This window comes from Sinocyclocheilus anshuiensis, unplaced genomic scaffold, assembly GCF_001515605.1.
Source record: "Sinocyclocheilus anshuiensis isolate Anshui unplaced genomic scaffold, SAMN03320099.WGS_v1.1 scaffold220, whole genome shotgun sequence".
Lineage (NCBI taxonomy): Eukaryota > Metazoa > Chordata > Actinopteri > Cypriniformes > Cyprinidae > Sinocyclocheilus > Sinocyclocheilus anshuiensis.
Window position 1 is genome coordinate 328,831 of NW_015554086.1, and position 10,099 is coordinate 338,929.

Genomic DNA, 10,099 nt, shown 5'->3' on the forward strand with positions numbered 1-10,099 from the left:
GCCTATTAGAATGCAGTTAGAATGCCACTATAATTATGAGGGCAAAAATATAGTATTTGTTTTTTATATTTATAACATCTGATATAGTTAAGTAATGTCATACAAGCAAGAGTGCCGTTTTCCGAATATTATCGCACGAGCATGATCGTGAATGTGATGTTGAATTTATACAGTTCAACAACCAAGAAATTAATACAAGTGAGTTACATTTTGGACACACTATTGTCTGTTTTTGTTTCACCAACACAAATAGTTCCAAACAAAGACGGAAAATAACTGTTGCGCATCTCCGAGAGATATGTTTGGTACTTGCATTAATCTGTGTTTTTAAATGAATCACTCAGTAAGACAGAGTCGTGCTGCCACCTATTGGCCAAAACCACGGTTCCAGCACAAAAACACACTCAGCAAAATATCGCCTAATTAAGCTTAGCGAAAAAATACAACAAAATAATGTCGCAATTGATTTTTTCCCCCTAATGTCTGACCAAAAAAAAAAAGAAAGATATTTTAAAACACATTTTGTCAAGAGTGAAAATTAACCTATTAATTAGCCTATAATATGTACTAGCTCAAATTCTGCATGCATGTTACAGTGCATAATAAACACCAAAATGACAAAAAAAATTGTCTGGTAAAGTATTATCAATCAAATTATGCATGCATGTTACAGTGCATAATAAACACCAAAATGACAAAAAAATTGTCTGTTAAAGTATTTTCAAGACTATAGGCTACTCTTTTTCTTTTTTGTGATATGGACGTAAGGGTCTGAAATAAAGAAATAACAATATTAATAATAATATAAAGGTGTGAATTAATGAAGTGATTAAATATTAAAACAAAACTGTCATCTCACTCTTATGGTCATTCTGACACAATGACAATGCTATCAATTCATGCTTATGGGGCTTTTATTTTGAAGTGTATCACCACAGGCGGGATTTGGAAAGGCAAATGGGTGTAGTCGCACATCTGTTTTGAATCTAATGAATATAAGTTTTTACTAGTAAGAATACAATTGTAGAGCTCTGTAACTAGATTTCTGACTAGTAAGAATTGAATTAGAGAGCTCTGTAATTACATTGTTACTAGTAATAACTTAATTAGAGAGCTCTCTAATTGGTATTGTTACTAATAAGAATTTAATTGTAGAGCTCTCTAATTTAATTCTTACTAGTAACAATGCAATTGCAGATATCTCTAATTCAATTAGAGAACTCTCTAATTCAATGCAATTACGACGAGTAACACTGGGATTTATTTAAACTAAAACGGCTTGCCATAAACGTCACGTGCTGTCATCTCGAGATTACGGTAATTATGATATGGCGTGAACGCAGCAGCATAATTGTTCGACCGCATTACAAAAAGTGCCAAGAAACACGTTAAAGTAAACTTGAAATTGTGAGGAAAGACTGAAATAGTATTTATTGTACAAAGTGGACCAATAAGCTCATCTTTAATTTACAACTTTGACAAATTGTGTACATTATCCCTTACATGTCGATTGAATAGTTACAGTACTTCTAAATGTATTTACCAGAAATTAAAAACAGGTTGGCCTGATAGATAGTACTTATAAAATGATAAATTGCTGTATGCTGAGCACGTTTGTAAACTGTGGCGTTGTTCCTGGACAGCAACTGAAACTAGGGCAAATCCCAAGCAGCCAGTTTTGCAAATTAGAGAGGGAAATCCACACTTATGCCCTGCCATGCATACTTGGCTTGCATAATTTTCTTTTCACGTGTAGGGGGAGTGGAGTCAGTGGTAAATAGGTTCACAGCTCGCACGTCTAAACATGTCAATGTGCCCTGGTCTTGATGTTCCGACAGCTGCTGCAAACTTGTTCGCTGGTGGAAGCCGCAGGATGTTGATAAACATCCTGCACCAACTCTATTGAACGAATGTGCAGAAGAGTTTCAAACGTCTGTAGCAGCTCAAGCGATCGCAGAAGAGTTGAATGGGGAAAGTTTGGACCGTGTTTGCGGTTGTTTTATAAAATGGTAAGTGCCTTTATTTAGTACCACTTTGAGTGGTTTTTCAAACATCTGGTTTCAACAAGCGAATGACGTGCACTGGTGAATTTATATTTCGTTGTTAAAAGAAAAACAACTTTTAAACAACAATTAAACTTTCTCAGTTTTCTTACTTTATTATTAGAAGTAATTATTAATTTTCGTACGATTTGACGCATTCTTTTAAAGACAAAGAATACATCTCTAATAACAACAACAATATTAATATATTGAGTTTTAACTATGCCAAATGTAATATTTTGCGATTATTTTTTAATCTTCTAAACTCTCTAAGGTAACCTATTTGATAATTAGGCAAATTATGACAAGATTTGCAGGTGCAAAATGTAATATTATGTAATATTAATATTAATGGGGGACTATTTTGGTTGTGTTGCTTTCTACACATAAAAGTATTTGCTATACTGACGAAGCATAGCCTACTTTAAATATAGGAAGAGGAGAGTAAATAATCCCAGAAATCAACAGTTAGACAATTAGACAAGCCTACCTTCAAAAAAATCTGTTGAGTTGATGAGTGTTTTTCATGATGCATTGAAATAACGTGCAATTGGTGCTGTTTCCACAGTCGACTGATATCTAGATTAGAAGAGTAATAAACTACAGTACAAGTTCAGTTGCGTAATAAGAGGGGAAAAACTGTTATCATCTTATCCTGACTGTGTACATTGTGTACATGGCCACATTTTATTGTCTTTACTGTAGCTCTTCGTGGCTTCTAAAACTTGATGGTATTTAAGGAAAAAAGCCGCTTTTTAATTGGGACATAGGGGTCAGAAGGGTCAGGAAGGTGGACTGCAAGGATTCAAGTTAATATGGCAACCCGTCAGCTTAACTGGGCTCTCTCTCATAAACACTTCCCATGAATGCAGTCATGCATCATTTCACTTTTCACTGTGAATCATTTGTAAGAGCAAAAAGGAGCCCCAAACCCTGGAAGATGTCACATTTTCTGAGTATTTACAGAACATGTCCATCACCCATTGTGCCTGTTAATCATTTTAGCTGAGCTCGTTGCTTATTCCTGCCTGTTTTGCTGTCTGTGTCATCTTGCGCTCAGCAGAGTCACTGACCGGGCCTCACATCTGCAGAAGGAATTCCATGACCGGTGTTAGTGTGGCGACAGAGAGGTGCAACGTGTGTTTGGGACCGGGTGTTTTGGAGTTTGAGGGAAATAAAAGCGGTGGGAAGGACAGACTCCATGGCTCAGGAAAAGAAGAAAGGAGGGGTCCTTCCTCCTGATGGAGGGTGGGGATGGATGATCGTGGCTGGCTGCTTTGTGGTAACTGTTTGCACAAGAGCTGTTACAAGGTAAGTTTTTTGGAAGACTTATGCTGTTGTTCATACCTGTGTAGAACTAGAACAGTTTTAAGCTAACTTTAGCGATAGGTGGGTTTTTTTCAGCTATAATTAAACCATAGGGTTTAACATGATGTTCAGTACCAAATATTGTCATGGTTTGTTTCTCAAATGGGTTTAACCTGTTAAATAGTGCATGTTTTTGTTTAGTACAGTACATGAGGCACAACTATATTTAGTTGAGAATTGCCTAGAATGAGTCACTGGTTCACCAAGTGACAAGCGCTGTCTGATGTTTCTGAGGCAGCCTTTGAGGTCAGATTACATTTGACAGACGTGTAAACAACTTTCAGGCCTTCACACATGGATATAGATAACACAGTGTTGTTTTTTTACATCTAGCGGCCTGCAACTCTTGGGTGTTTTTGCTTGGTTATGTTAACACACATGTGTTTTTCTGTAATAATATGTTTAGAGATTCTTTCCTTTTATACTGTCTTTCCCCCTCAGGCAAGGAATGTGCTGAACTGACTATGCCGTATAATTATTTTATTGTTCAATTTAAATGTTCAAGTACATGACTGACATGGAAAGGTGTGAAATGCGAGAACCTGAAGAACAGGTCTGTAATTCCACTAATGTTGTAGGTAGGATGAAATTTCAAGCAGGCTGGTGGGAACAAAAGAGTTTATGTGACCTCTCACCTCTTTTGACCATTTCTTAAGTCCTGTTGAGATAAGTGGTAATAATCAGCTAGAGAGGTACCAGATGATGAAACTCTTTTAGAGCTTAAAGGGCAGCCGGTGGTCTTCAGATAAAAAAAAATGCCTTTTTAACCTCTTCTTTATCTTATGGATATTCTCTTCTTAACCAATTTGAAAGCTCTTATCATCCATATGTGTTATTCAAGTCCTAGAGTAAGATTTTACCCTTTGAGTCTGCAACTTGGCTTTGCTGACTGGGTTTTTTTTTTGCTGTCTGTGGAACAGTTGACTGAAGGACATCTCCTTCTTTGATGGCTGATGGCCAGACACGTCTGTCTCAGTGGCGGAAGATGTGAGAGTTTCTGGCTGTCATACCCACACTGAGTGCTCTGACCTGACTGACCTGCATGGTGATCTAGTTTTGTTTGTTCAGGTGCAGAACAGGCACTGCAGAGGCTTGTGCCTCATTACCTCGTCTCAGCCTTTCATATCCAGGCACCCACGATCCACACGGCTGTTCGTTGTTACTGACTGTGAATGGCACTGGACTTTAAAGCGTGTTGTTAGTTTGAAGTGTCACAATATGGTTCTTCAAAGACCACAAACGTGTGTTGTATGTGTTTTGTCTGATCAGAGTTGTCTTTTTCTCTTTTCCAGATGCATCTCCATATTCTTCGTTGAGTTTCAGATGCACTTTGCAAGAGATTACTCTGGGACGGCATGGATTCATTCATTAGTAGACTGCACAACCATGCTGTGTGGTATGTAATGATCATATTGGACACTAAAGTCATTGTACATTAGTGTATCACAGTCATCATTATTGGCCCGGTCTGAAGTAGGGATTCCGGCAGTTACAAATTCTCTTTTCTTGATTGGTCACACAGTTGGTTCAGAGATTTTTTGTCCCGTTGCAATACCGTTGCATAAGACACTAAAAAAGACCTGCAGTGTGGGAGGCTGAAAACATTCTCTTGAAGTCAGCAACACACAGCGAACATCTTGAGAGGACACGTCAGTGTCGCAAGCTTGACCCAAAAAAAACAGGCCTGTTTGCTTTCCTTACACCCAGTGCTGTCTGCTGTTGACAGTACAGCAAGCTTAAGAATTACATCGCTAAGGAAAGGCTGTCTTTAGGCGGTTGACTAGTAAACAAAAGAAATGCTGTTATTATTTAAAGCTTTCCAATATCGTTCAGTATGTTCTCTTTTATCACAAGGCTGATATGTTTGATATGGGCCGTGCAGGAGTCTGTAGAGGCACATAGTTGCATATTATGTAATACTGTATGATGTCATGCAGTATGAGAGAGCGGCTCATTAGTAGAATATTCACAATATTACGAATATTACATTATTAAGATGATTACCAAATAAAGCATTTCCATCCCATGTGTTCAACATAAAAAACTGCCGCTTCTGCGGAAACTGATGCAAAATAATAATGGAAGTTGTTGCGACTGTGACTGTTTAATTAAATAAAAAAATTTAAATACTTCTTGTAATGAATGTTGTGTAATGTAATATTGCAAAATGTGTAATGTAATATTACAAATTATTGGCCATTTAAAACACAGACAAAACAACCTGATGAAATTATGTTTGCTTAGTGGTTGGAAGCATGACACTTACTTGACATTTTTGATGTGAATGTAAATTTATTCCAGAAATGTGTTTTTGTTGAAGTTTATGCCCTCTTATTGAATAAAAATCCACAGTCATATCTTGTTGTTTCCATCCAGCATTTTTCTCAGAAACACACAATTTATATTAAATACTCAATTATTATAATTATTACAATAATTATAACACAATTAATATTGTGAAATACTATTACAATTTAACGTAACAGTTTTCTATTTTTAAATACATTTTCAAATTGTATTCCTGTGATGGCAAAGCTGAATATTCGGCAGCCATTTTTTTCAGTCTTTATTATCACATGATCCTTCAGAAATCATTCTAATATGCTGGTTTGGTGCTCAAGAAACATTTCTTATCAATTTTGAACAGCATTCATTTAAAATAGAAATCTTTTGTAACTATGTAAAAGTTTTTACTGTCACTTTTAAACAAATTTAATCCATCTTTGCTGAATACAAATATCAATGTCTATAAAGAAATTGGCCCCAAATTGTATGTATAGTAGTGGACGTTAGTAGTTTTAAATAATATTTAAAATATGATTTTTCTCATCAAATTGTTCAATATGATTTGCACAATATGTTTATTCACATGTTACTTTTTTGCAGCTCCACTCGGAAGCCTGATCGGAAATCGGTTGTCATGCCGTGTAGCTGTAATTCTAGGAGGATTCCTGGCCTCCATAGGTTTAGTCCTCAGCTCCTTCGCAACCAGTCTGGAATATCTTTACCTTACCCTGGGAGTTTTAACTGGTAAGAGCCCTAAGAATAAAACACTGACCTACATACCCATATTCTATACTTTCTATATTTACTATTCTTATTTTTTAGGGCTTGGCTTCGCCCTTTGCTACACCCCTGCTATTGCCATGGTCGGTATCTATTTCTGTGAGAGGAAGGCTTTGGCCTATGGCATTGCCATGTCTGGCAGTGGCATCGGGACCTTCATCCTGGCCCCAGTAGTGCAGCTGCTAATCGAACACTACTCGTGGCGAGGGGCCCTCCTCATTTTAGGGGGCTTTGTGTCTAACCTGTGTGTATGTGGAGCTCTGTTACGGCCTATCATTCTAAAAGAAGAGGAGGCCTGTCCTCTTCCAGTAGACTCAGAGTGCGAGTATGGTGTTAAGCCACCCAGCGTTCCTACGGGGAAGGCTGTGGATGACAAATTAGAAGTGGACTCTAAACAACGTTGTCTTCAGTCCATGCAGGAATACCACTTTTTGCTCATGCCTGACTTCCTGGTGCTGGCAGGCTCCTTCCTGCTGCTGGCCAGCGGGTGCAGTTTGCCATTTGTGTACCTAGTACCATACGCGCTGGATGTAGGGATCGGTCATCAGCATGCTGCCTTCCTGATGTCCATACTAGGGGTCATCGACATCGTTGGCAACATCACATTTGGCTGGCTCACTGACAGGAGGTATGTTGTTTTGTGCTGTGTTAGTATTGCATTACAGTCAAAAACAGGAATAGGTCATTTATTGACTGAGCCACATGTTGTTTGTTTCTTCTTTAACTTAAGATTTAATTATACATTTTTTTCTAAGCACAGATTTTTTTTTTCAATAAAAAGCTGGGTCAATGATATTGACACTTTTCATATCTTAATACACATGCAGTGAGCTCAGCATCAGTTAACATGAATTAACCTATTCGCTGATGATGAGCATATTTTTAATTTCATTTTTATATTTTTTGATAGGCATAAAGTAAAAAAAAACTGTCCTGATATCACAAATTCATTAAAACTACGAAATTAAAAATGGAAGAAAATAATATAAATGACAAATAAATAATAAAATAAACAGTAATTATTAGAATTTGAATACTCACTTGTATTCGTATATAGTATACACTTGTAACGTTTTCTAAAACAAGAACAAAGACAGACATTTTAATAACCTTAGGACACACGTTTTTCGATTTTAAAAAATGTCTTGTCTTTTTCTTAATTTTTCATTGACCCAGCTGTCAGTTTAGAGTTAAACTTTACTAGAGTGTACATGTCATGGTTTCTTGTCTGATGAATGATTCATAGAGGTCAAAAAGATAAAAAAAAAAATGCTCAGGTTTTAGGAAAACACACAAAGATTGTTGATTGTTTGCTTCTGATCATGCTGACTAACACTTTCTGTATCTCTCCCAGGTGTCTGAAGAAGTACAGGAATATATGCTACATGTTTGCTGTGGGAATGGAAGGACTATGCTGTCTTTTTATCCCCCTCTTGCACACATTTGTCTTGCTGGTACCCTTCTCTGTGCTCTATGGATACTTTGATGGTGCCTATGTTGCCCTCATTCCTGTTGTAACGTCAGATGTTGTAGGGACAACATACCTGTCTTCAGCTCTTGGAGTTGTGTACTTCCTCCACGCTGTTCCCTATCTGGTCAGCCCACCCATTGGAGGTAAGAGCCTCAAATAATTATTTTAATTTGGTCAGTTCTAAGTTCCATTATAATAATAAACATGTTATTTTTTGTCACATTGAGTGATGAGCTTTTATTTTCTGTGGTAATCAACAACACGCCCTAGATGCAGTACATAAAATCTATGTTAAAGATTACCTGGAATGTTCTTTAAAGAACAAACATTAACCTAAATTTTCACTTTGTAACGACAGGTTCTATTAAAATAGTCCAATATTTGATTAATTATTAATGTACAGAGACACATTAACCATCCAAACTCTTCCCATTTCACCACATGAAGTTATTTACTTGGAAGGATAAAGGTTACTTCAAAAAAAAAAAAACTCTGAAGTAATCATGTGATTTGGTATTTTTTTGCATAGGTTGGTTGGTAGACACCACAGGGACTTACACGGCGACGTTCTTTCTGAGTGGGTTTGCCCTGATCTCCAGTTCTCTCCTGCTGTTCTCAGTCGCCGTCATTCGCCGGTGTCAGAGAAACCAAAAGAACAGTCTGAGCAAAGACCCAAAACTGGTGTCATGTGAAGGCAAACAAGTAGACTATTATACTTCTAAAAAAAAAGACTTGATGATAATTATACCAGCCACTTCATAGCGTTGGGATAACAATTTGTATTTTTTTTATTTTTTTTTGCCTAGTTCTTTGTTTAATCAAATTTTGTTAGCATATATAGAGTCAGTAATAATGTTTAATTGACAGAGGAATTGTTTGTGTATAAAAATGCTTATGTGCCTTTTATTGACTTTCTGTTCAAAAGAAATTCTCATCTACATTAGAAAAAAAAAAACACACACACATCAAGATTTTTTTTTAATTCGCCCAGTTTTTAATCAAATTTTTTTAACATACAGAGTCAGTAATAATTTTTAATTAACAGAGGAATTATTTGTGTATAAAAATTCTGATCATTTCTCATCATTTTGAATATATTTACTCTATCTCTCAAATGTCATAGCTAGTAATGTGTAAGCAGTCAGTGAGTTTTCCTTCATATAATTACAAATGCAGGCATAACTGAAGCTCCAGTTGTAGTATGTTATTTAAGTCAGTAGAGGGCAGTGCTGATCCCTAGATTGTTATGATCATGAGTTTGTTACAACTAAGCAGTTTTTCATCCAATTCTTAGGATGACAAATGCTTTCTAGAGTTTACAAAATGCTGATGTATGCTATGCATGGGACTAATACCTAAACCTTTAGAATTCAATGTTAACATTCTCAACTAAATGTTTAGTAATAGCTTTAGTTGCTATTACTTCATTGGTTTTAATTACCACAGGCCTTTATCCATTTTCGTAACATCTAGTGCACAGAAAGCAGTTTGATTTATATTATTTATTTCTTACTATTTTAATTTGTCAAAGTAATACACGTTAAAAAGTAATGCAACTATAATTGCACTTAAAGTTACAGTTCATCCAAAAATGAAATTCTGTCATCTTGTTCCCAATCTGTATTATTTTTTTCTTCTGTGGAACACATAAGAAGATAAATTGCAAAACAACAAATACATTTAGTGACATTCAAATCAACCAGCAGGTGCTCATGAACAATTACCATCACAAGAACTTGTCAACTTGTCAAAAGGTAAGAAAACAGAAAAACACCCAACAGATAACAGAGGAACAAAAATAAGTAACTTCTAAAAAGAACAAAGTACAACTACAATATCATCCATATATGAACCACAGCCATAGCGCTGCTTTTAGCCACTGTAATCAACAATAGTTTTTTAAACAAAGCCCCAGTAGTAGGATAGTTATCTATGAACAATATTTATTATCAATAACTTTATCTGATTCAATGGACACATACATTTCTCTGCATCTTCAGCTCCTTTAAATCTCATGCTTTCATGAAAATTAGTTTTGTATGCCTAATAAGGGATTAAATATCCAGTCTATTATGCAATAAAGATAATAACTTCAATAACAAACTTCAAATGAAACAGCATAATGACTTTAAGACGCAACTTGTTAAGAGGC

At 36.0% G+C, this 10,099-nt stretch overlaps 1 protein-coding gene across 3 annotated transcripts; it reads left to right on the forward strand.

The window, feature by feature from the left end:
- Positions 1 to 1,821: 1,821 nt before the first annotated feature.
- On the forward strand, positions 1,822 to 8,903 carry slc16a12b (solute carrier family 16 member 12b). Of its 3 annotated transcripts, none has more exons than XM_016461313.1 (7): positions 1,822 to 2,009; positions 3,103 to 3,353; positions 4,703 to 4,806; positions 6,297 to 6,440; positions 6,519 to 7,104; positions 7,831 to 8,090; positions 8,477 to 8,903. In XM_016461313.1, the coding sequence occupies exons 2-7, from the start codon at positions 3,244 to 3,246 to the stop codon at positions 8,707 to 8,709; spliced, it is 1,437 nt and encodes a 478-aa protein (XP_016316799.1). In that variant the 5' UTR covers positions 1,822 to 2,009; positions 3,103 to 3,243; the 3' UTR covers positions 8,710 to 8,903. The 3 variants fall into 3 exon arrangements, with proteins under 3 accessions (XP_016316799.1, XP_016316800.1, XP_016316801.1); XM_016461314.1 differs by having other exon boundaries at positions 3,106 to 3,353; XM_016461315.1 differs by lacking the exons at positions 1,822 to 2,009; positions 3,103 to 3,353 and adding an exon at positions 4,228 to 4,397.
- Positions 8,904 to 10,099: the final 1,196 nt, after the last annotated feature.

Excerpts from the sequence above, each read along its gene's own strand:
- slc16a12b (XM_016461313.1), top strand. The coding sequence starts at position 3,244 with ATGGCTCAGGAAAAGAAGAAAGGAGGGGTCCTTCCTCCTGATGGAGGG. Across the intron at positions 3,354-4,702 it reads TGCACAAGAGCTGTTACAAG|ATGCATCTCCATATTCTTCG; the intron begins GTAAGTTTTTTG and ends TCTCTTTTCCAG. Across the intron at positions 4,807-6,296 it reads CTGCACAACCATGCTGTGTG|CTCCACTCGGAAGCCTGATC; the intron begins GTATGTAATGAT and ends ACTTTTTTGCAG.